The sequence below is a fragment of the Tachysurus vachellii genome, chromosome 8, assembly GCF_030014155.1.
Source record: "Tachysurus vachellii isolate PV-2020 chromosome 8, HZAU_Pvac_v1, whole genome shotgun sequence".
In the NCBI taxonomy this organism is placed as follows: Eukaryota; Metazoa; Chordata; class Actinopteri; order Siluriformes; family Bagridae; genus Tachysurus; species Tachysurus vachellii.
This window is the reverse complement of record NC_083467.1, coordinates 6,117,152-6,138,309: the sequence shown is the minus strand read 5'-3', so window position 1 is coordinate 6,138,309 and position 21,158 is coordinate 6,117,152. Positions and strand designations below refer to the sequence as shown.

The window sequence follows — 21,158 nt, the reverse complement described above, 5'->3', positions numbered from 1 at the left end:
AAACACTGTAAGGTATATAATGTAGTCAAAAACATTGCGAGATTTATTTTTGGAAAGTGCAGGAACTACATTTACCTTCGTGAACATAGTTGCTTTAAAGGTTGCATAGCAACTCTGATGCTGGGTAATATCTCTTCACATTACCACTTTACTAAAAAAACAAACAAACAACTTAACTATCTCTTAATTGAGACAAATGGATTTTAGCATTGTTTGACTCCAAACTCCTGTTGGATTTTACTGGAGATCGATCCATCTATTAGGGATGGGCGATACCACTTTTTTGCAAGGATACAATGCTGATACTTATTTATACACTTTTAACTGTACCGATACTGATACCAAGACTGCTTTCATATATATATATATATATATATATATATATATATATATATATATATATATATATATATATATATATTCATTCATTCATTCATTTTCTACCGCTTATCCGAACTACCTCGTGCCTATCATGTCATCGGGCATCAAGGCAGGATACACCCAGGGCACACACACTCTCATTCACTCACACAATCACTCACTATGGACACTTTTCCAGATATGCCAATCAACCTACCATGCATGGCCTTTTACCGGGGGAGGAAACCGGAGTACCCGGAGGAAACCCCCGAGGCACGGGGAGAACATGCAAACTCCACACACACACAAGGCGGAGGCAGGAATCAAACCCCGACCCTGGAGGTGTGAGGCGAACGTGCTAACCACTAAGCCACCGTGCCCCTCACATTTGTTGGTATTACTATATTTAATTTGTGGAGACACTTTAATCCCTAAAGAACGATTTTTAAATGTTTTTATTCTTTGTTATTCAAAGCTTTTTGAGCTTTGTTATTTCAGTTCTTTATTCAAAAGAGGGAGCAAAAGAAATAACACACTTATAATTAAATATATTCCAATATATTGTGTTTTAATCTTATATTAATGTGTTACATAGAAACAGACACAAGCAAAAATAAAGCTTGTTCCCATTAAGATCATTCCAGCAAGATCACACTTTTTAGCCAGCTACACCAGCCCGGTTTTGCTTGATAACACCATGACTATGCTGGCCACCCAGCTATACCAGCACTATACCAGCACTATACCAGCACGTACCAGTAAAAACCAGCCTGGACCAGCATGGAATTCATGCTGGTTTATGCTGGATTTTCAGCAGGGATTACCTTGATCTGGTATTTAAAATGCCTTTCTTTTGTCTTTATCAGTTGTCAGACACAAAGACAGAGAGTGCATTTGTCACATGACCTTTTTAGGCACACCAGTGCATATTGAGGTTGTAAGAATTTCTCTCATACCATTTTACGGAAACGTTGCCTATTTCTGTTTTATTGGTTGTCTAATTTATTGGTTGTCTAATTGTCAAAACATTGTCCTCTCAGCCACACCGTACTGTTGCTGGATGATTTCACATCACATAAATACGAGAATAAATAACTCATAGGCACATAGCAATGTGTGTATTCTAGGCTAGTATAGTAATGGCAGTCAGGCAAGATAGCAGACTTCCACATGTACCAGATTATTTATAATGATGTTTGTTATGTGGCCTGTTGAAAGAATAACAAGATTTCTTCAGATAGTATGTAGACAATTGTATAATTTTTGATGGGACAAGAAAATTAATTGATTATCATACTGTAGTAACATTATGACATAACCTAGCACAGGGAGAATCCCAATGAAAACACTACTGTTCTTAAATGTTAGCTAATCCAATTCCCAGCCAAACCACCAGAGGACAACCCTGCACATTTTTTAAACTGTCTTTCAGTTGTGTTTTTCATTTCATTATGCTCACCTGTTTTGTGTTGTGTGATTAACTACCTGATTTAAGCCTCTTTGTTTCATTAGTTCAGTCTAGCTCCTAAAGACTGAACTAAAGATGTTTGTCATGGTTATCCTTGAGCCAGTTTTTGTGAATTCCTGACTTTTGTTTTGCTTTGTTTTGTCAGTTTTTGGTGCTCTATTTCTTAGTTTCTCTATTGCTCTATTACTCTATTTCTTAGTTTCTCTTAGTTTCTTAGTGCTCTATTTCTTAGTTTCTCTAAATAAACCCATTCTGCACTTCCAACTGCATCCAATGCCTCTGTGACTGTAGTGATTTTTTGAGATCAAATATGAAAAAATAAATGTGTGTCAAGTGGTAACTTGTCACCTGTGAGTGTATTTGTTGGATCATTACCACATTTACCTGAGCAGTAGTAGTGCTGTATGTACACTGTGTGTGAGGTGTGCTGACTGAACTCCCTCGGTAATGAACCTGCATATTCTTTTTGTTAGTCTTGAGTATCATTGGCTGGCTGTTGCTGCCTCCCTCTCATCTGTTTTCCTGACAACCATTAGTTGCTCTCCACATTTTAGTGACCTAATTAGAATGTCTAAGTGCTTCTTCCTGCATTGCTTGAAATTCTCTTTTGGTCTTGAGTGTTTTTGGCTTTTGCTTCTGTTCTTTGCTTTCTTTGGTTGATTTTATATTGACTTGTATAAACCTGTTAAACCTGAGCACTGTGATTTTGTTTATAACAGTTATTTTCTTTTACTTGGCATCCTTAATTTGACAGCAATCCTTGTTATGCTGATTGCTTGCTTGTAATTAACATGAATTTATCGCTACTTCAAGAAAATAAGTATTTTGATATATATATATATATATATATATATATATATATATATATATATATATATATATATATATGCATGTTTTATAATGTATTTGTTAGAAACAATGGTATATTCACCAGGATAGGTTAGATGGATTTCATTTTTGTTTCCTTTTTAATTCTGAGAGCACCCTGTGTCAATGGGCCAAAAACATCTTTTTTGTAGTTGACCTCAACTAAAGTGCCTCGTGCTGTTGTCTCCATCCAATTCTGTAGTAAATTTTATTTGTTGTAATTGAGGTCATTTGTAACCCAGTTAAGGTAAGATAATGCAATGTTGTGGCAAGAGCATGCAGGCCCTGGCTTGTTCACTAGATCATAGTAATGTTCCCTCTAGTGCATGTGTCCATCTGCCATTGTTTTCCAGACTGCTGGTATGGTGCCCTGTCGACAGCTATATGGGTGTATCCATACTGTATGTTGCATTGCAAGAAGCCATTTTGCAGGACTGAGAGACCTTGGATTTTTCTCTTACTCTTATGAGCGTACTGGAGAAAGTTAAGCAGCAGTCAACAAACACCATACTGTTTTGTGAGCTCTAGCAGATAGTTTCTTGCAAGCCTACAGCTACATGCTGATGTCTGCAGCAAAGCTACTAGGTGAGAGTGGGAAGGCACATCTGGAGGAACAAGGAGCCACATTTATTCTATTTCGTAAGCCCTTGTTTTTCAATATACTGTAGAGCTTTGTCATTTAGGGTTATTTGATTCTCCTCAGCAGGCTGAACTGGGTGAGTTGATCGAGATGATACATCTGCAGCATGAACAGTTGAATCAGTTCACCCAAAGTGTAGCTCTGTTTCTGAGCAGTTCTGTCGGATTTGTCAGAAACCTGGTCAATTTGCTAGGGAGTGTTATGATGAATGTGTTCCTTCTCATTCTACTGTGAAATCTCAAATAGGCAGTAGAGGGTGGTGCATCATTATTCTGCTCATCTGCCAGAGCACTTGTTCCTGCTGAGCTGCAAAGCCACAGCTCTATTGGGGAAAATACTGGCTCAGTTGCTTTGTCCAGTTCTTGTCAAGTGTCAAATTTGATGTCTTGCCACATCTTGTTGTTCCTGTTGGTATTAAGATGCTCCAGTATCTCATCATCCAGTTTCTCTAAACAAACAAACATAGGTTTGTAAAATCACAAACTGAATGGAGGGAAACTCCTCCAAACATTTCAACAAACAAAGTCTCAATTAATATGATTTAAATGTATGAATTAAATTGTATCATTAATATCAATTTTACATTTTATAAAAAAAATGCACTAAAAATGGTAGTTATTTGAAATAATATAATATATAGTACAAGTATAATATACAATTTCACATTGTTTTGAAATAATGTTAACAGAGTGTCATTACTTTAACTCAACCATTTTAATTCATTTAATATCTCTTTAATTTTAATTAATTTCTCTCTTTTTTGGTATTCAGAAGTCAATATTTCCAGTTTTCAAATGATTTTGATTTAACTGACAAGGTCAGTTATGTTTTTCAAGTCATATGTTTTTCAAAGTAAAAGTGAAACGGTGAGCATACAGACTGGGCTGGCACAACAAAAACAGCAGCAAAATAAAATGGCTTCTAAGTTTTCAGAGGAGGATTTCTCCTGTCCTGTGTGCTGTGACATCTTCAAGGATCCTGTTTTATTGCACTGCAGTCACAGTGTGTGTAAAGTGTGTTTGCAGCAGTTCTGGGAGACCAAAGGATCCAGTCAATGTCCTGTTTGTAGGAGGAAGTCATCTGTAAATCAGCTTCCTACAAATCTGGCCTTAAGGAACCTGTGTGAGACTTTCTTACAGGAGAGAAGTCAGAGATCTTCATCAGGGTCTGAAACACTCTGCAGTCTGCACAGTGAGAAACTCAAACTCTTCTGTCTGGATGATCAACAGCCGGTGTGTTTGGTGTGTCAGATTTCAAGAAAACACACCAACCACAAATTCTGCCTCATTGACGAGATTGTAACGAACAGAAAGGTAAACAAAGCAATCTGTGAGATCATGGATAACATCAGAAAATTTAACATACTATATCAATCTCTATAGATTGAATGACTGAAAACTGATGTGTACAATAAGAGCTGAAACATAAAGTCTCCATACAGTGTGTTAATTTATTTCAGAAGGAGCTCAAAACTGCACTGAAGCCCCTACAGGAGAAACTAAAGATCTTTACAGACTGTAAACTGAACTGGAGTCAGACTGCAGAACATATAAAGGTTACAATCAATAACATGGTTTTGATAGAATTCTATTCTCCATCATTGTAAAATCAGTTATATTTCATTTAATTTCCTCTTCACTGCAGATTCAGGCCCAACACACAGAGCATCAGATTAAGGAACAGTTTGAGAAACTTCACCAGTTTCTACGAGATGAAGAGGCAGTCAGGATCACTGCACTGAGAGAGGAAGAGGAGCAGAAGAGTCAGATGATGAAGGAGAAGATTGAGAATCTGAGCAAAGACATATCATCTCTTTCAGACACAGTCAGGGCCATAGAAGAGGAGATGAGAGCTGAAGACGTCCTGTTCTTACAAGTGAGGATCATTTAGTCAGTATTTATACTGTGAGAAAGTAAAATTTCTTTCCGTCATCAGAAACGTGACATTTCAGTGGTATAAAAATGTCTTTGTTGTTTTCCAGAACTACAAGGCCACAGTGAAAAGGTGAGTGATCTGGTTCCTGTCTCTCTGTTTCTCTGTGTTTCTGAATCCAAAGCCACAGCAACACTGACTCCTGAATGTTTTTGCAGAGCCCAGTGCACACTGCAGCATCCAGAGGAGCTTTCAGGAGCACTGATCCATGTGGCAAAACATCTGGCCAACCTGAAGTTCAGAGTCTGGGAGAAGATGCAGGACACTGTCCAATACAGTAAGAGTCTTTCTTTCTTTCTTTCTTTCTTTCTTTCTTTCTTTCTTTCTTTCTTTCTTTCTTTCTTTCTTTCTTTCTTTCTTTCTTTCTAAGCGTGTGCACATATTAAACACGAATATTTTTTTCTCTTCTTTTTGCCAACCGTTTTTCTGAGTTTGTTTAGTAAAAAAAACTGATAATAATAAAAAACATTATTATTATTATTATTATTATTATTATTATTATTATTATTATTATTATTATTATTATGTTCATGTTGTACTCATGTAATATGAGGGAACTCATATTCTGAAAGGCTTCTATTAGGTGTCAGACTGATCAGTGTTTGAAGTGTAAGCAGAGAAACTGAGTGAAAACATGGAGAGTTGTAGCGGCTTACAAACATTTTAGAGTTATTATAGATTTTGAATTATTATAATGATTAGTTATTCAGATTGGAATCTGCTGAGAGGAAGGGGATGTATTTGCTAGCGGTGGTATTTGGTATGTGACATTATAAAAGTATATACAAAGCAGGTTACACACCTACAGTAGAATATTTGGTTTTCTCTCAGTAGAACAGAAACTTCAGAGGATCAGATTGAAACTGGACTGGGAAAGAGGACAGTCTGTCTTTCTTTCATTCAGTATTTTATTCTGTATTTTTGTATTTTATTCTGTATTTGTACCTTTTTTTTTGTTTTGTTTTTCTCAGCCCCTGTAACTCTGGACCCAAACACTGCTCATCCTGAACTCCTTGTATCTGATGATCTGACCAGTGTGAGACTCAGTAATAAACAGAGGCTTCCTAATAATCCAGAGAGATTCGATGATTTACTGTGTATCCTGGGCTCTGAGGGCTTTAACTCCGGCACACACTGTTGGGATGTTGAAGTTGGAGACTGTACAGTTTGGTTAGTGGGTGTGATGACAGAATCTGCTCAGAGGAAAGGCGATGTATTCTCCAGAAATGGAATATGGTATGTGTGGTATTATGAAGCTACACATGGAGCATGTTCTACACCACAGACAGACACTTTGCTCTTAATATCACAGAAACTTCAGAGAATCAGTATGCAGCTGGACTGGGACAGAGGGAAGCTGTCATTCTCTGATCCTCTCACTAATACACACATACACACTTTCACACACACATTTACTGAAAAATTACTGCCATATTTATTTCTTGGTTGTAAAAAATGTCCTCTAAAGATGCTCCCACTTTAGTGCGTAGTGAAATGTGTTGATTAATTTATTAATGAAATACTGCAGATTAAAAGATTCATATCTTTGTGAATGTTTATAGAAGCACTGAAATCATTATTTTAACTTGCCTTAACTTGAGTGTGAGTTGACACTTGCCTTAACTCCCATGGGTTGACACCCCATCCAGGGCCGCCCATCGCAGGGCACAATCGAGTTAAGGCGAGTTAATATAATTATAAGCTCCAGGCTTCATGTGACCCTGTGTAGGATAAGCAAAAAATGGATGGATGTATGAATGGAAAGACATCAGATGAGGCATGAGAATCTAGAATGTTTGACAGTTGTGCAGGCGTATGGAGTTTCCATTTGAAAAGCTACTGTAATGCTTTCATTTTCTGACCGATTTTTTTTTTTCACTGTAAATTTAAAATCAAAAATCAAATGTGTGTGACGTAACTATTATTAAATAAATGTACATGTCAACTACATTTAAACGATGCTATGTAACTGAAATAGTTTAGCTGAATTTGTATTATTATTATTATTATTATTATTATACATGTGTATAGACTTTATGCATATTAAAACATTATTACAACACTTTAAGTGGGGAAGCCAATAACTAAATCAATATCAGAATGTGATTTGATGTGATCTGATTGCTGATCATTTAATTAGCCAAATGAAATAAATTATAGATTAAAAAAATAAATGATAGACTGCAAATAAAAATTTGCCGGAGTAAATAATAATTACATAGCTGCAAATTTGATCAGTCACAATTAAATAAACAAATGAATTTAAGAATTTAATGTTTTTCATGGAAAAATATTCTATATGCAGTTATTATGGAGGTGTATAATTTCATATGAAGTGTAATGTGAGATTTACAAACTTCTCTGTAATTCCCTACAGAACAATGGGGTGTGGCTAATTCCCACTGACTCTAAAATGGTGCATATGGGACTACACATTTTTTCATTTGGGTTTGTGTAACAAGTCTGTCAGACTGTTGTATATGAAAATTCCCAGGACATCAGAAGTTTATAAAATATTCAGAACATCTCTTTTACCTTGATCAATGTCACAAAGATCACACTTTTTCTTCCACACGACCTGCTGATTAGAGAGCTGCATTAATTTATAGGTGTTCTTAATAAAGTGGACAGTGAGTGTAGATTTAAACACATGATTTGCAATGGCCAACTGAGATTTGCCATTTTGGGGCAGTATTTGGTGTGGGGAAAAATACAAACCATCTAAAATGTTAACACACAGTTAGTACTACAGATTAATGTTTGAATAACAGGACTTGCTCCACAGTGCAATTAATTCAGTTTTTAAACTCATTTGAAATCATTCTCTTTTAATTTACATGTTTAAGTTTTAATATGCTACCTCTGAGCATGCAACATACAAAGGTTTTTCAATTTGTTTCCAAACCAAGTTCGTCTCTCAAGGCTCATTGTGATAAGAAGGATGGAGGTCAAACATTGGGTTTAGACCAGCACTGTAAAGTCCATCAGAAATTCTGTAACATTCGAATGGTGATGAATATAAATATTATATACATATATTATATACATATATTATATACAAATATTATATTATATAACTATTATATAACTACCTACCATCTAAGCACACAATATCAATAAAAAATCTACTTGCTCATCTGACAAAATAAACTGCCTTGGAAACCTTTCTGTTCTATATTTTGACTAGATTTATCAAATTAATTATGATTTTTAATTAATTATTTACTTCTCTTTTTTTTTTTACCATAAGCCTTGGTCTGAAGCACTGTTCAGTTTTTCATTGGTTAGTCTGAGGTGCCAAGCAGACCACGACTGAGAGTCAGGCCAGCCCCATACAGACCAGTCTTCCTCCCTGGCTTGGAGCAGTGCCTGGAAGTGCTTTACAAATGGCGAGGACTCTGTGATGGTGGATCTCTTTCAGTTAGTGGGTTCTGGCATCAGTGTTACACTTCTCCGGTGTTCAGAGAGAAATGAGGAGACAGGAGGTTGTGCAACACAAAAAGGCAATAAAAAAGACATATAAAAACATTATATAGACCTACAACATTCTTTTGTACAACCTAACAAATTACAAATAATTAATGAGAATTAAAGAATAATTGTTCATTTTGTTTACCAGCCTGTCCGCTTTTGCTGTAATATCACAGTTTTCCAGGTAATAATAGACAATAAACCAAAATTGTTTTCCTCTCTGGGACGGAGGGTGAAGAAGGGTTTGTGTAAAGTGTAATGTGTAACAGTGAATTAGGAGTTTAGCTGAGTGTAAATCCAAAGTGACTTAAATTTTATTCTTTATATTCATTTCATTTCCTGAAGGTGTGGAAAATGTTACGTTGATATTTTGACCCAATAGCTCACAATTTCATATCAATGTTTAGAGAAAATTTTGTTAATCTAATTTGGATTTAATATCTAAATATGGCTGAAGTTAAAAACAAAACATTAACTCAAAATAATCAGATAACTCTTTAACAAATTACAGCCTGTGTGTCAGGGATTTCAGAAAAATTCAGACTTTCACAAAGAATATAAATCTTTTAATCCATAATTAATGAATAGGAATAAAACAATATAAAAAACAAACAAATAAAAGTGCTTTCTAATTTTAATATGAATCATAACATGTTCTGGCAATTAAAATATGTAAATATTATATAAAAAATACCTATTAATTTTATTTTGAAAAATGTTTATCATGTGTAAACTTGATTAATGTTGGAATCTTTCATAAAATCAGTATGGAGAAGATGGGGTATTAAATTAATAATAATAATAATAATAATAATAATAATAATAATAATAATAATAATAATAATAATAATAATAATGACTTAACTAAACTCACTGGTCTTTATTTAGTCTACTAATCTGTTCTTTGTCCTGTTTAAAGGTGCACTCAGACTTGAGCACTGCTCACTTTCTTTCCTTTTTTTAATACTTTATTACAGAATGCTGGTTAATATTATGGCAGTTGTCCTGGTCTTACAGTGACATCTATTGGTGTGGATGCAGCACCATGTATAAACTGCTTTTAATACAAAAAAAATTACACAATAAACATTTACTTTGTGGTACTGAAACAATAATTAATGTTGCATTGACAATTCAGTAGGCCTGGGAAATAAATCCAGTTTTGACGCATTAGGTAATGAAAAGCTAATTACAGCTTTAGGCTGGTTGTATCAATGTAATATAAATTAACACTAACTATAACACTAATGTGTATTGTTTAAATAATGAAATACACTTTTCAGTTCTGATTTTCAAAAGTTTTTTTGACCATATTAACCAGCAGCAGCAGTCCTGGGTTCAAACAACAGTAATTTGTCAGTAAGTGTGTGCGAGTGTCTTAGTGAGAAAGTTGGAGATTTTGCTCAAGATCATTAAACTTTCAATTAGTGCCTTGGAATTCAAAGATTTGTCAATATTTTAAAATAAAAGTTTGAGTACTTGAGTACTAGAATATTCCATCAATATTTCTAGTTTTTTAACTTTATTTTGATTTAAATTTTGACTTAGAAACTTTCACAAATATTAAAAATCTTTTAACCTGCAATATTTCATGAATGAACTGGAATAAAACAATATGAGCTCTAACTGATCTGATTAACTCTTACAGAGCTCTGAAGTGGGAGGATCTTTATAGAAGACTCTTTACAACCAAAATATAGGAATGGCAGTAATTTGTCAATAAATGTGTGTGTGAAAGTGTGTATGTGTGTGTTAGTGAGAGGGTTGGAGAATGACAGATTTCCTCTGTCCCAGTCCAGTTTCACTCTGATCCTCTGGAGTTTCTGTTCTACTGAGAGTAGACTCTCTGGCTGTGGTGTAGAACCTGCTCTATATTCACCCTTATAATACCCCACACACCAGATTCCACTTCTGGAGAATATCCACCCCTTTCTCTGAGCAGATTTAATCATTATACCCAATGCCCAGTGTGTACAGTCTCCAACTTCAACATCCCAGCAGTGTGTCCCTGAGTTAAAGCCATCCGAGCCCAGGATACATTCCCAATAATCAAACCTCTCTGGATTATCAGGAGGTTTCTTTTCCTCATCACTGAGTCTCACACTGGTCAGATCATCAGATACAATGAGTTCAGCATGAACAGTGTTGGGGTCCAGAGTTACAGGGGCTGAAAACACACACAAACAAAAATGAGAAATAAAAGCTACAAAAGAAAACCCATTGCACTTATGTCACTGTGCATGAAAATGAAAAAGAAAGAAAGAAAGAAAGAAAGAAAGAAAGAAAAAGAAAGAAAGAAAGGCAGAAAGAAAGAAAGACTCTTACTGTATTGGACAGTGTCCTGCATCTTCTCCCAGACTCTGAACTTCAGGTTGGCCAGATGTTTTGCCACATGGATCAGTGCTCCTGAAAGCTCCTCTGGATGCTGCAGTGTGCACTGGGCTCTGCAAAAACATTCAGGAGTCAGTGTTGCTGTGGCTTTGGATTCAGAAACACAGAGAAGCAGAGAGACAGGAACCACATCACTCACCTTTTCACTGTGGCCTTGTAGTTCTGGAAAACAACAAAGCACATATCAGTGGATATGATTTACATTTTTACACCACTGAAATGTGACGTTTCTGATGATGGAAGTTTTACTTTCTCACAGTGTAAATACTGACTAAATGTTCCTCACTTGTAAGAACAGGACGTCTTCAGATCTCATCTCCTCTTCTATGGCTCTGATTGTGTCTGAAAGAGATGATATGTCTCTGCTCAGCTTCTCAATCTTCTCCTTCATCATCGGACTCTTCTGCTCCTCTTCCTCTCTCAGTGCAGTGATCCTGATTGCCTCTTCATCTCGTAGAAACTCGTGAAGCTTCTCAAACTGTTCCTTAATCTGATGCTCTGTGTTTTGGGCCTGAACCTGCAGTGAAGAGGAAATTAAATGAAATATAACTGATTTTACAATGATGGAAAATAGAATTCTATCAAAACCATGTTATTGATTGTAACCTTTATATGTTCTGCAGTCTGACTCCAGTTCAGTTTACAATCTGTAAAGATCTTTATTTTCTCCTGTAGGGGCTTCAGTGCAGTTTTGAGCTCCTCCTGAAATGAATTAACACACTGCATGGAGACTCTGTGTTTCAGCTCTTATTGTACACATCGTTATTCACTGTTAATGGTTAGGGGGATTTAACTATACAATTCAATGTTTGTTATTAAAGAACATGTCACAATAAACGCTTTTAAAAAGCACCAGGTGCAAAAAAAAAAAATTTTTTTTAATTTAGACTTAGATGATCTGGATGTACACTGCTTTAGTATAGAAAAGAAGCTCTGCTCCTGTGGAAAATCTGAATATGACTTAATGACAGTAATTACTGCATGAAGATATTTATCTCAAGGCTTTTTTTTTTAATGTAATTTAAATTATAGTCCTGGTTTTTATAGTGGACTTATAATTAATTTGTTAGGTATAATAAAGAGCTTTCACAATGCAAAAGCATCAGAAAATTATCGGAATCTTAGACTTTACTTTAACACAGAGGATTTGGCTGTTTATGTAAGTGACACTTTAGTCTGTGGGAACCTGAGTATAAAAAAAATAGTATACTTAAATATTTATTAATTATTATATGACAATATTAATAATTATTACACTATGTTTTTATTTTCAACCTACTGTATATGTAAATATATATACATAATTTCTTTACCTTACAGTCTGTTACTGCCTCCTCAACCGGGCAGAATTTGTGGTTGGTGTGTTTTTTTGAATCCCGACATACCAAACACACTGGCTGTTGATCATCCAGACAGAAGAGTTTGAGTTTCTCACTGTGCAGACTGCAGACTGTTTCAGACCCTGATGAAGATCTCTGACTTCTCTCCTGTAAGAAAATCTCACACAGGTTCTTTAAGACCAGATTTAAGGGAGGATTTTCTAGAGATGACTTTGTCCTACAAACAGGACATTCCCTGGATCCTTTGGTCGCCCAGAACTGCTGCAAACACACTTTACACACACTGTGACTGCAGCTCAGAACAACTGGATCCTTGAAGATTTCATAGCACACAGGACAGGAGAAATCCTTCTCTGAGAACTTAGAAGCCATTTTACTTTACTGCTGTTGTTGTTCTCTCCAGTCCCAACCCTCAAAATTTGTTGAAAATTAACACTGATATTAGGTTTGTTAATACTTGACTTTGTAGTTCCAGTTTTTAATCACTTACTTTCACAGTGCTAAAAATGAGACTCGGGTTTCTCCATAAACAAATAAATAATAAGAATAAAATTTAACCTAAACTCTCCAGAGCAGAAGACTGCAGGCTGTTTATGAAGGACTGCAGTCGTCTCAGACTCCACACTTCCTTAATAGGAGGAGTTTTAGAGACGTGTTATGACCTGTTACAGTCATCAGAAACAGCACACAACACTTAAATGAACAATAGTCCATTTTTTATTGCTTATTTATACAAATAAACTTGATTTAAAAAACTAACATATTAAAGTATGGCCTTAGCACAAATGTTTAAACTCAGTGAGGAAACTCTTTTAAAAAACTGATATCTGCTCTAAAATACTTGTTTGTGATTAGAAACACTTCCTGTCACTCATTTTATAGACACTTTATTCTAGGTTCTGGGAACAGAGCTTTTGATGTTTCTGATGATGGAAAGAAGTTTTACTTTCTCACAGTATAAATACTGACTAAATGATCCTCATTTGTTCAAACAGGATGTCTTCAGCTCTCTTCTCCTCTTCTTTGGCTCTGATTGTGACATTGAACCGGGTTGTTTTAACAGGGTAAAATGACCCAAATGCAGGGATAACAATAAAAGGAGTTGATTTAAGGGAAAAAATGGCAAAGGGCTAGAAACACTAGGAAACTGGAAACGGAACACAGGAACACAAACACAGATACAAGAGTCAAGGATTCAGCAACAAACAGACACAAGACAACCTGTATAAATGGGGTGACAATCATTGAAACACAAGGAACAGGTGTGCAGATGCAGGAAAGCATAAGGAATGGGGGGGCAAACACAGGTGATACAAAACAAAAACAAAAAGCACATGGCGCAAGACACATGACACAAAATCTGCCAGAATGTACCCCTAGTGTCCAGGTAGGGAATAGTTCCAGTCATTCCTGACAGATTGTGTCTGAAAGAGATGATATGTCTCTGCTCATCTTCTCCTTCATCATCTGACTCTTATGCTCCTCTTCCTCTCTCAATTCTTCATCTCATAATGAAACCTCTCAAACTGCTCCTTAATCTGATGCTCTGTTTTGGGCCTGAATCTACAGTGAAGAGGAAATTAAATTAAATATAACTAATTTTACAATGATGGAGAATATATGAGCATAGAGTAGGTCATCCTGAAATGATCTGAAAGAGTTTGATCTACTTACAATCTGGACTTTATAATTTATAATAGATTTTTTTTAAATGACAGTGTAACAAATTTTATTTATTCCATTTTACTTTACAGAGAGTGTCTTCTTCTCAGCTGCTGTTCTGACAGATATTCAACCCAATAAAACAAATAGATTTAAAAGGAGTTTCTCTATAAAAGAGTCAGAGCACTTTTTCAACAACTCTTTGTCACTGTACCTCATGTGATGTCATACTGGGATGGTTTTGTTCTCCTGTCAAATCCTTTATTTCATTAAGATTTAAAAAGGACATTAACACCAGCTGCTGTTTCTGTAACTCTGCTCCAGAAACAATTTTGCATTTGTTTTTGACTTTTAAAATACATTTTGGTCAGATTTTTGTTTTCATCCAAAGTTGAAGTGGGGCTCAAACCCGGATCTCTGTCTCAATCACCCGCATACAAGACTTACATGGGACAAACATGAGTAATAAAAACTTAATTAAAACATTGGAAGATATTTTGAAATCTATTTTTTTTTCAATAAAAGGTTTAGAACTTGTTAGATTGTTAGGTTGTTAGAATTTTACATTTATGTTACTTACAGAGATTTTTAGTTTTTCTTCTGGTGCTCTCCTTTGCAGTTCTCTCTCTCTCTCTCTCTCTCTCTCTCTCTCTCTCTCTCTCTCTCTCTCTCTCTCTCTCTCTGTGTGTGTGTTTAAGTTTATCTGTTGATATTTGCTATTTACAGCTCCTTTTATCCTCCCTGACTAAGTTATTTTGAATTGTGTTGTTCATGATTTGGTTGCAAAAAAGTTATTTAGCAACAACAAACAGATTCTGCTGGAAATTATTCACACAAAACTTTATTAGTATCCCTATCCGGGTTAAAATCAATTAAAAGGTATCACTAATTCTAACAAGGTAAAACTTATAAAGATCTTTAGGGAAATGTCAAGTTTGTTCTTTGTCAGTTCACACACTGTACTCACTGAAAAAGTGTAAAAGAAGTCAGCTGGAATTGTCACATCTCACTTTAAAAGAAAGCTGCACACTGAAACACATTAAATATGTTGGGATTGAAATATTGGTGATGTCTTTAGTGATGTTTGTAAAACCACAAACTGCAGGTGGAGGGAAACTGAGAGCTTGAATTCTCCTCCACTGCACATAACACATACACACACTGCTTTGCACACCCCTAGTATGTAGGAAACCGTTTCAGCTTTATTGTAGAATTGTTTTTATTAATTCTCCTTTACTGCAGAAACATCATTATGATTGAATCCAGCACAGATAGAAACCCAGTGAAGTCACTGTTGTTCTTCAATGTCAGCTAATCCTGACTTTCACTCATCACTCATGGGTTTGTTATGATTAATCCAGGAAGCCATCCCCTACAGCTCTCTATATACACAGTTCTCAAGGACTGTCGATGCTTCAGCTGCTGGGATTAAGGTAAGAAGTAAATAATCTATTTGGGGACGTCGTGGCCTAATGGTTAGAGAGTCTGACTCCTAACCCTAAGGTTGTGGGTTCGAGTATCGGGCCAGCCACGACATAAATGGCTGCCCACTGCTCCGGGTGTGTGTTCACGGTGTGTGTGTTCACTGCTGTGTGTGTGCACTTTGGATGGGTTAAATGGGCCACCATACTTAGCCCTATGTCATGTCACTTCTCTTCACTTCTCTATAGTTAAAGGAAATAAAGATTTTAGTGAATTTTATAAGGGAATAGAAAAGGAGGCGTTCAGGCTAGTGAGCAAGTTTGTGTTTCTTAGAGTGATTGTAAATTCCTCACCTTTGACATGAAATCAGATAGAATTAGCATTAAAAAAAATCAGATAGATAGCATTAAAAGCCTTCTTTGTACATAGCTAGGTTGTGTTTTGAACAAATCTTTTTCAAAATGTATTACTGTGTAAGAGAAAGGGTAACTCAACAAATCTTTTTGGGGAATGAATCCAAAAGATTAAATTCACTGGGATGAATCGGAATTCCCACCACTACTTGCAATATGTACAGCTAGCAGTCACTGTAAAAAGTAATTTGTTGTTTACTTAATTGAATTATGCAAACTCATTGTCTTAATTCAATTAATTAATCTTAACTTTGTCGTATTAAGTGTCATTAAAGTCATAATTTCTAATATGTTAAAAGTATTCCTTACTTGTATTCAGTAACATTTACTTAAACCATTTAAGTTTTATTAACTTAACTGAATGTGTGGTTTGAGGAATGGTACCAGAAAGGTTTACTTAATAATAAATATTTTTTTTTATTAATAATAGCAGTATCCCTATTTAATGTTATGTACTGTTTCAAATACATGGCAACTAGTCAAAATCACAAGTCTCCATTCAGATCACTTCAAAACATTTATTTTCAAATATGTTGATTACAGCAGAAACAGAGCTTGAGTAAATTTGAATTAACAAACAAGATAACTAATTTCTAGTTATTGGATGACTACCACTGTGTTCTAAACATCTACATGAAAAGTCCTGCATCAAAATGTTTTAAACTAGCATCTCAGAATTAAAGTCAACAGTAGTTTAGTTTGGAAAATGTCAGCTGTCTAAATATCTCTACTTTCCTGTAACATTTTACAAACCTTATTTGAATGCCTGTAAGCAGAACATACAGTACTGACTGACATTAATGCAAGGATATGGTGATCTATTAACTTATGTCACACAATGAAAATAACAAAAATACAAATCATAAATGTTTTAAAGCTGTTATACAAATATAAATACTGATTAATCAACTGAATCCAATCAAAAAGTAGAACTGACCAATTTTTATGACATTGTGTTGTGAATTATGTCATCTCAGTAGTAGCCATGTGAACTGCAGGTCAGTAATTTCGACCCATTAATCTGAGATGTGTTGATTCAGGCAAACAACTGGTTCTTCAAAGTTTGAAGTTTTGGTTATAATGACTTTGATCCCAGATCAAGCTTGATTTGCTGGATGAAGTTGAATGTGTTCTTCGTGCACTTTGGGTAATCAAGATGGTACGATAGTCCAAACAAGAGATAAACAGAAAAAGACAGGTCCCTGACATCATTCATAACAATACAGTACCTCTCTCTAGGATGGTAACATTGGAGACTGAATATACAGAGATCAACAAAGAGCAGTGAGGAGAGTCTTCATTGATGATGGTCAGAATGTCAACAGGAAGGTGCTAAGTTCTGAAAAGATAAAATATAAAACAATGGAAGTAATTATATCTAATGTAGACATTAGGCAGAGCTATACATACATTGCCACAAAACATTCAAAATTCATTAACCTTTAAAAAAAAGTAAATATTGATCACAATTTTTACAGCTATACTTACTGTACAAAGCAAACCTTGATCAATTCTGAGGTATTGTGCTGAAGAAGGACAGGAATAGCACAGCGAACCACAGTGTGTGGAATTGTAACTTCCATTGCCTGAAAAAACGCAGCGGTGTATATGAGATTCCATGTTATTCCGAGTGTGTAAAGCCTTAAATGTGCACAAACACTTTACACAAGCATGGGATAGGTATGCGAGTGTAATTTCCATGATTTAATATGTAGTGCTACAGTAAAAGCACCCTGTCTGTGTGATATACTTGAAATACTTACACGGCCAAAGAGACGGCATAGAATTCCAAAATGCTCTCAAAATCGTTTCAGACAGTTATTTAGAAGAACTGAATGATTAAACCTCTGCAGAAACACAGTAATGTTATCACTAGATGAAATCTCTCTACAGTGTAAACTATTCATGCACTGTTTTACTCATGGTGTGAAACATTTATGGTATAAATTTATTGCAGTGACTGATAAAACTGTTAAAAAGCAGACAAAAAAATCATATTGCATGTTGTGGCTTTAAACCAGTTAGTGTGCTTGACAGATTTAATAAAATGCATTTACCTAAAATATAAAATAACATTTTCTTAATCAAAAATTACTCTGGTTTCCCTAGTGGCTAGATTGTATACTCCTTACTGGGATCCCCAAAAAGACCATTAGACAGCTGCAGCTCATACAGAACGCTGCTGCCAAAATTCTGACCAGAACAAAAAATCTGAGCACATCACCCCAGTCCTCAGGTCCTTACACTGGCTTCCAGTTACATTTAGAATAGATTTTAAAGTATTGTTACTCATGTATAAATCACTTCATACATTATGAAGTGAAATACGTTACAGATGTATGAAATACATTACAGATATGCTAATTGAATATAAACTAAGCAGACTACTCAGATCATTAGGATCAGGTCAGTTAGAGATACCAAGGGTTCACTCAAAACAAGATGCGTCAGCATTTAGTTATTATGCCACCTATAGCTGGAATCAGCTTCCAGAAGAGATCAGATGTGCTTCAACAGTAGACACTTTTAAATCAAGATTAAAAACACATCTGTTTAACTCTGCATTTACTAAATGAGCACTGTGCTGCTTCACACTGACTGCACTTTTTATCCAAATTACTTTTACTCCTGTTTTATTCTTTTTAACATATTTTAAACTGTTTTTATTGAAATCACATTTATTTTCTTTAACTGTTCTCTGTTTTTATTATGATTTTATCGTGTGTCTCTTATTTTTACATATATATTTTTTTCTCTCTTATAAATTGTTTTCTAATTTCTATGTAAAGCACTTTGAATGACCTCTGTGTATGAAATGTGCTATACAAATAAACTTGCCTTGCCTTGCCTTGCCTTGCCTTGCCTATACCCCGGGCAATACACGAGACCAGCACACCTCCTCCTTTAAGTCAAATACATCATGCTATATTTCTGATTGCTTTATGAGCATAATGACATTCGTGTTACCTTTCTTCTAGTAACCTTACAACACAATACGTTATCTGTATGTAACTCTAAAGCTCACTTATCAAAACTTGTTTCTGTTTGCATTAAACATACAGTAGCATTACTCTGTTATTGTTGAACCATGCCACAATTTCTTACTGCTTCACATCAAATGTTAATTATTCCTTTGTATTATATCCAAGTTACATAACACACTTAACATGATAGAAACACTAACATTACTGATACAATGACAGTATGCTATCATTTAGTGATGGAAGATTTCATTACAACAGTCTCTGCTGGTAAATCAGAGTCTATACAAGGCTGAACTTTTAATGGTGATTGATCTGGACTTGCCACTGTCTTTAAAGTCATTTCCAAAACTCATTCAGTGCAGCAACTGAAAATTGATTGAAAAAACACAAATTGATTTCTCCTTTTCTATCCCTCCTTTTCATTGAAAACCATTTATAACCTCAGAGTTGTGATCTCTTCCAGCACTGTAGGAGGGCATTTTTGTTAGATTCATCATCCAGCTTCAACAAGACTGAATCCCTGCCCTGAGTCCAGGTTAGTCCCTCACAATGTGTTGTTATTTAAAGAAATGTGTTTGCTTTTCATATTCCGCTCTGTCTTTCTCCTTTACATTTGAAGTGGTGTTGACTGTAGTGGTTCTTTGTGCTGTGCCTGTTTATCCTCTATGTAAAATTTCGCATGTCTCAATTTTCCCCTAAGATCCTTGGTGATTCCTGGTTATGTGATGATTGCATCTCACTTTTGCTGTCATAAAGTCTTTGGTGGTTTTTCTGCCACAACCAAGTTTCTGCATTGGTTTTAATCTCTGCTCACTTGGTTTTAATCTCTGCTTTAATCTCACTAAACTGCATGAGTCTCATTAAAAGTCTTTTGCACCTCACTGGTACAGTCTCCAAGTCTTCGATTTTATCGATTGATTGAGTATTAATGGCTTGTGATCAGTAATCAGTTTGAAAGTGCCAGTGGCTACTAGATACTTTTGAAACTTTCACACACCCATAAACTGAAAATCCTTCTCTATTTGGGAGTACCTCGTTTCTGAATCCATCAGCTGTCTAGAACTGGATCGGAACCTTTTCAGTCTGCCCTGACACCTATCCACTATGTGTCCCAGGAAATTTAACTTTGCTTTCCCGAATAGAAATTTCCCTTTATTCCATTTGAGGCCCAAATGTTTCAACCCTCTCCAGCACTCTTTTCAAGTGATTGTTATGACGGTTCTGTCTTTCCTTCACATCATCATTTACACTGTCACTCCTTCCGTGTCACCTAGACGCTTGTTCATTGTTCTTTAGAAGATCTTTGGGGCTATGCTGATTCCAAATAGGAGTCTCTTAAAACAATATCGCCCCAATGAAGTGATGAATGTTAATAAACTGATACTGTATAATCAAATTATGGAACCTGCCAAAATCCCGATGCTGCATCTAATGATGTAAAGATGCTCACTTCTGCTAATTCAGCTAAAATTTATTGTGTTGTGGGATTCATGTATCTTTCTCTTTTTACATTATCATTCAGTTTGTTTAATGCAACATTCTAGCAGCCCTATTAAGCTTCATGACTGGTACTATGGGTGCACACCAATGTATAAGCTGTGTGTGTCTTTCCACAACACATTGTTCCTCAGTGATTCTCTGAAGTTCTGCTTTAGGTAATGGGGTAATGGCACCGTCTGTGCAGTCTGTACTGCGTATAACTCTGTATCTTCCTTGTTCCTGCATCTGTTTTTATTGTACTGGTTCCATCTGAGACTGTGCTTATCTGCCCTTTTTTTTGACATCTCAGCATTTGTTTTTCAGCTTAGAGGATTAGTGACATTTGTTCTCGATACCACATACAATAATAATGGTATACTTTCTGCCTTTGTGCTCCAATTCTGTAGTAAACTGTCCGGTGTACTTTAACGGTCCACCTGGTATGTCTAAAACTATATTCAGGTGACTGAGCTCGGTGCTCGGCTGAAGCATTTCAAATGTCTCAAAATTAATAACGTTAACAGAACATTTTCTGATGTCTTTGTGTCCTGCCTTTTCCACAGCAGCTACACTCTGTGTCCTCTTTTCTGTCTTTACCACCTCTTTTCTGTTTTTACTCCTCCAGTGTCTGTTTGCCACCTTTGATGCCCCCTGCTGTCTGACCCTCCTGCTGGCTAATCTACTTCACAACATCCTCAGCCTGTCATGTCATTTGCTGTCATAAGCTGC

General features: G+C 35.6%; 2 protein-coding genes across 3 annotated transcripts; one reads left to right on the top strand and one right to left on the bottom strand.

The window, feature by feature from the left end:
• Positions 1–4,224: 4,224 nt before the first annotated feature.
• On the top strand, positions 4,225–7,171 carry LOC132849920 (E3 ubiquitin-protein ligase TRIM35-like). The gene is made up of 6 exons (XM_060875937.1): positions 4,225–4,648; positions 4,795–4,890; positions 4,980–5,210; positions 5,317–5,339; positions 5,426–5,544; positions 6,239–7,171. The coding sequence occupies exons 1-6, from the start codon at positions 4,250–4,252 to the stop codon at positions 6,748–6,750; spliced, it is 1,380 nt and encodes a 459-aa protein (XP_060731920.1). The 5' UTR covers positions 4,225–4,249; the 3' UTR covers positions 6,751–7,171.
• A 3,066-nt stretch (positions 7,172–10,237) lies between these two features.
• LOC132849917 (E3 ubiquitin-protein ligase TRIM35-like) lies at positions 10,238–13,202 on the bottom strand. 2 transcript variants are annotated; one of them, XM_060875933.1, is made up of 6 exons: positions 12,443–13,202; positions 11,736–11,831; positions 11,416–11,646; positions 11,269–11,291; positions 11,064–11,182; positions 10,238–10,905 (listed from the first exon to the last, which is right to left on the bottom strand). In XM_060875933.1, exons 1-6 carry the CDS (start codon positions 12,839–12,841, stop codon positions 10,361–10,363), a joined length of 1,413 nt encoding a protein of 470 aa, XP_060731916.1. In that variant the 5' UTR covers positions 12,842–13,202; the 3' UTR covers positions 10,238–10,360. The 2 variants fall into 2 exon arrangements, with proteins under 2 accessions (XP_060731916.1, XP_060731917.1); XM_060875934.1 differs by having other exon boundaries at positions 12,515–13,202.
• Positions 13,203–21,158: the final 7,956 nt, after the last annotated feature.

Bases quoted from the DNA above. Each gene is read 5' to 3' on its own strand.
- LOC132849920 (XM_060875937.1), top strand. From the start codon at position 4,250: ATGGCTTCTAAGTTTTCAGAGGAGGATTTCTCCTGTCCTGTGTGCTGT. The intron at 4,891-4,979 runs GTTACAATCAAT...TCTTCACTGCAG, and splicing joins AGACTGCAGAACATATAAAG to ATTCAGGCCCAACACACAGA. The intron at 5,340-5,425 runs GTGAGTGATCTG...ATGTTTTTGCAG, and splicing joins TACAAGGCCACAGTGAAAAG to AGCCCAGTGCACACTGCAGC.
- LOC132849917 (XM_060875933.1), bottom strand. From the start codon at position 12,841: ATGGCTTCTAAGTTCTCAGAGAAGGATTTCTCCTGTCCTGTGTGCTAT. The intron at 11,832-12,442 runs GTAAAGAAATTA...AATTCATTTCAG, and splicing joins AGGCAGTAACAGACTGTAAG to GAGGAGCTCAAAACTGCACT. The intron at 11,183-11,268 runs GTGAGTGATGTG...ATGTTTTTGCAG, and splicing joins TACAAGGCCACAGTGAAAAG to AGCCCAGTGCACACTGCAGC.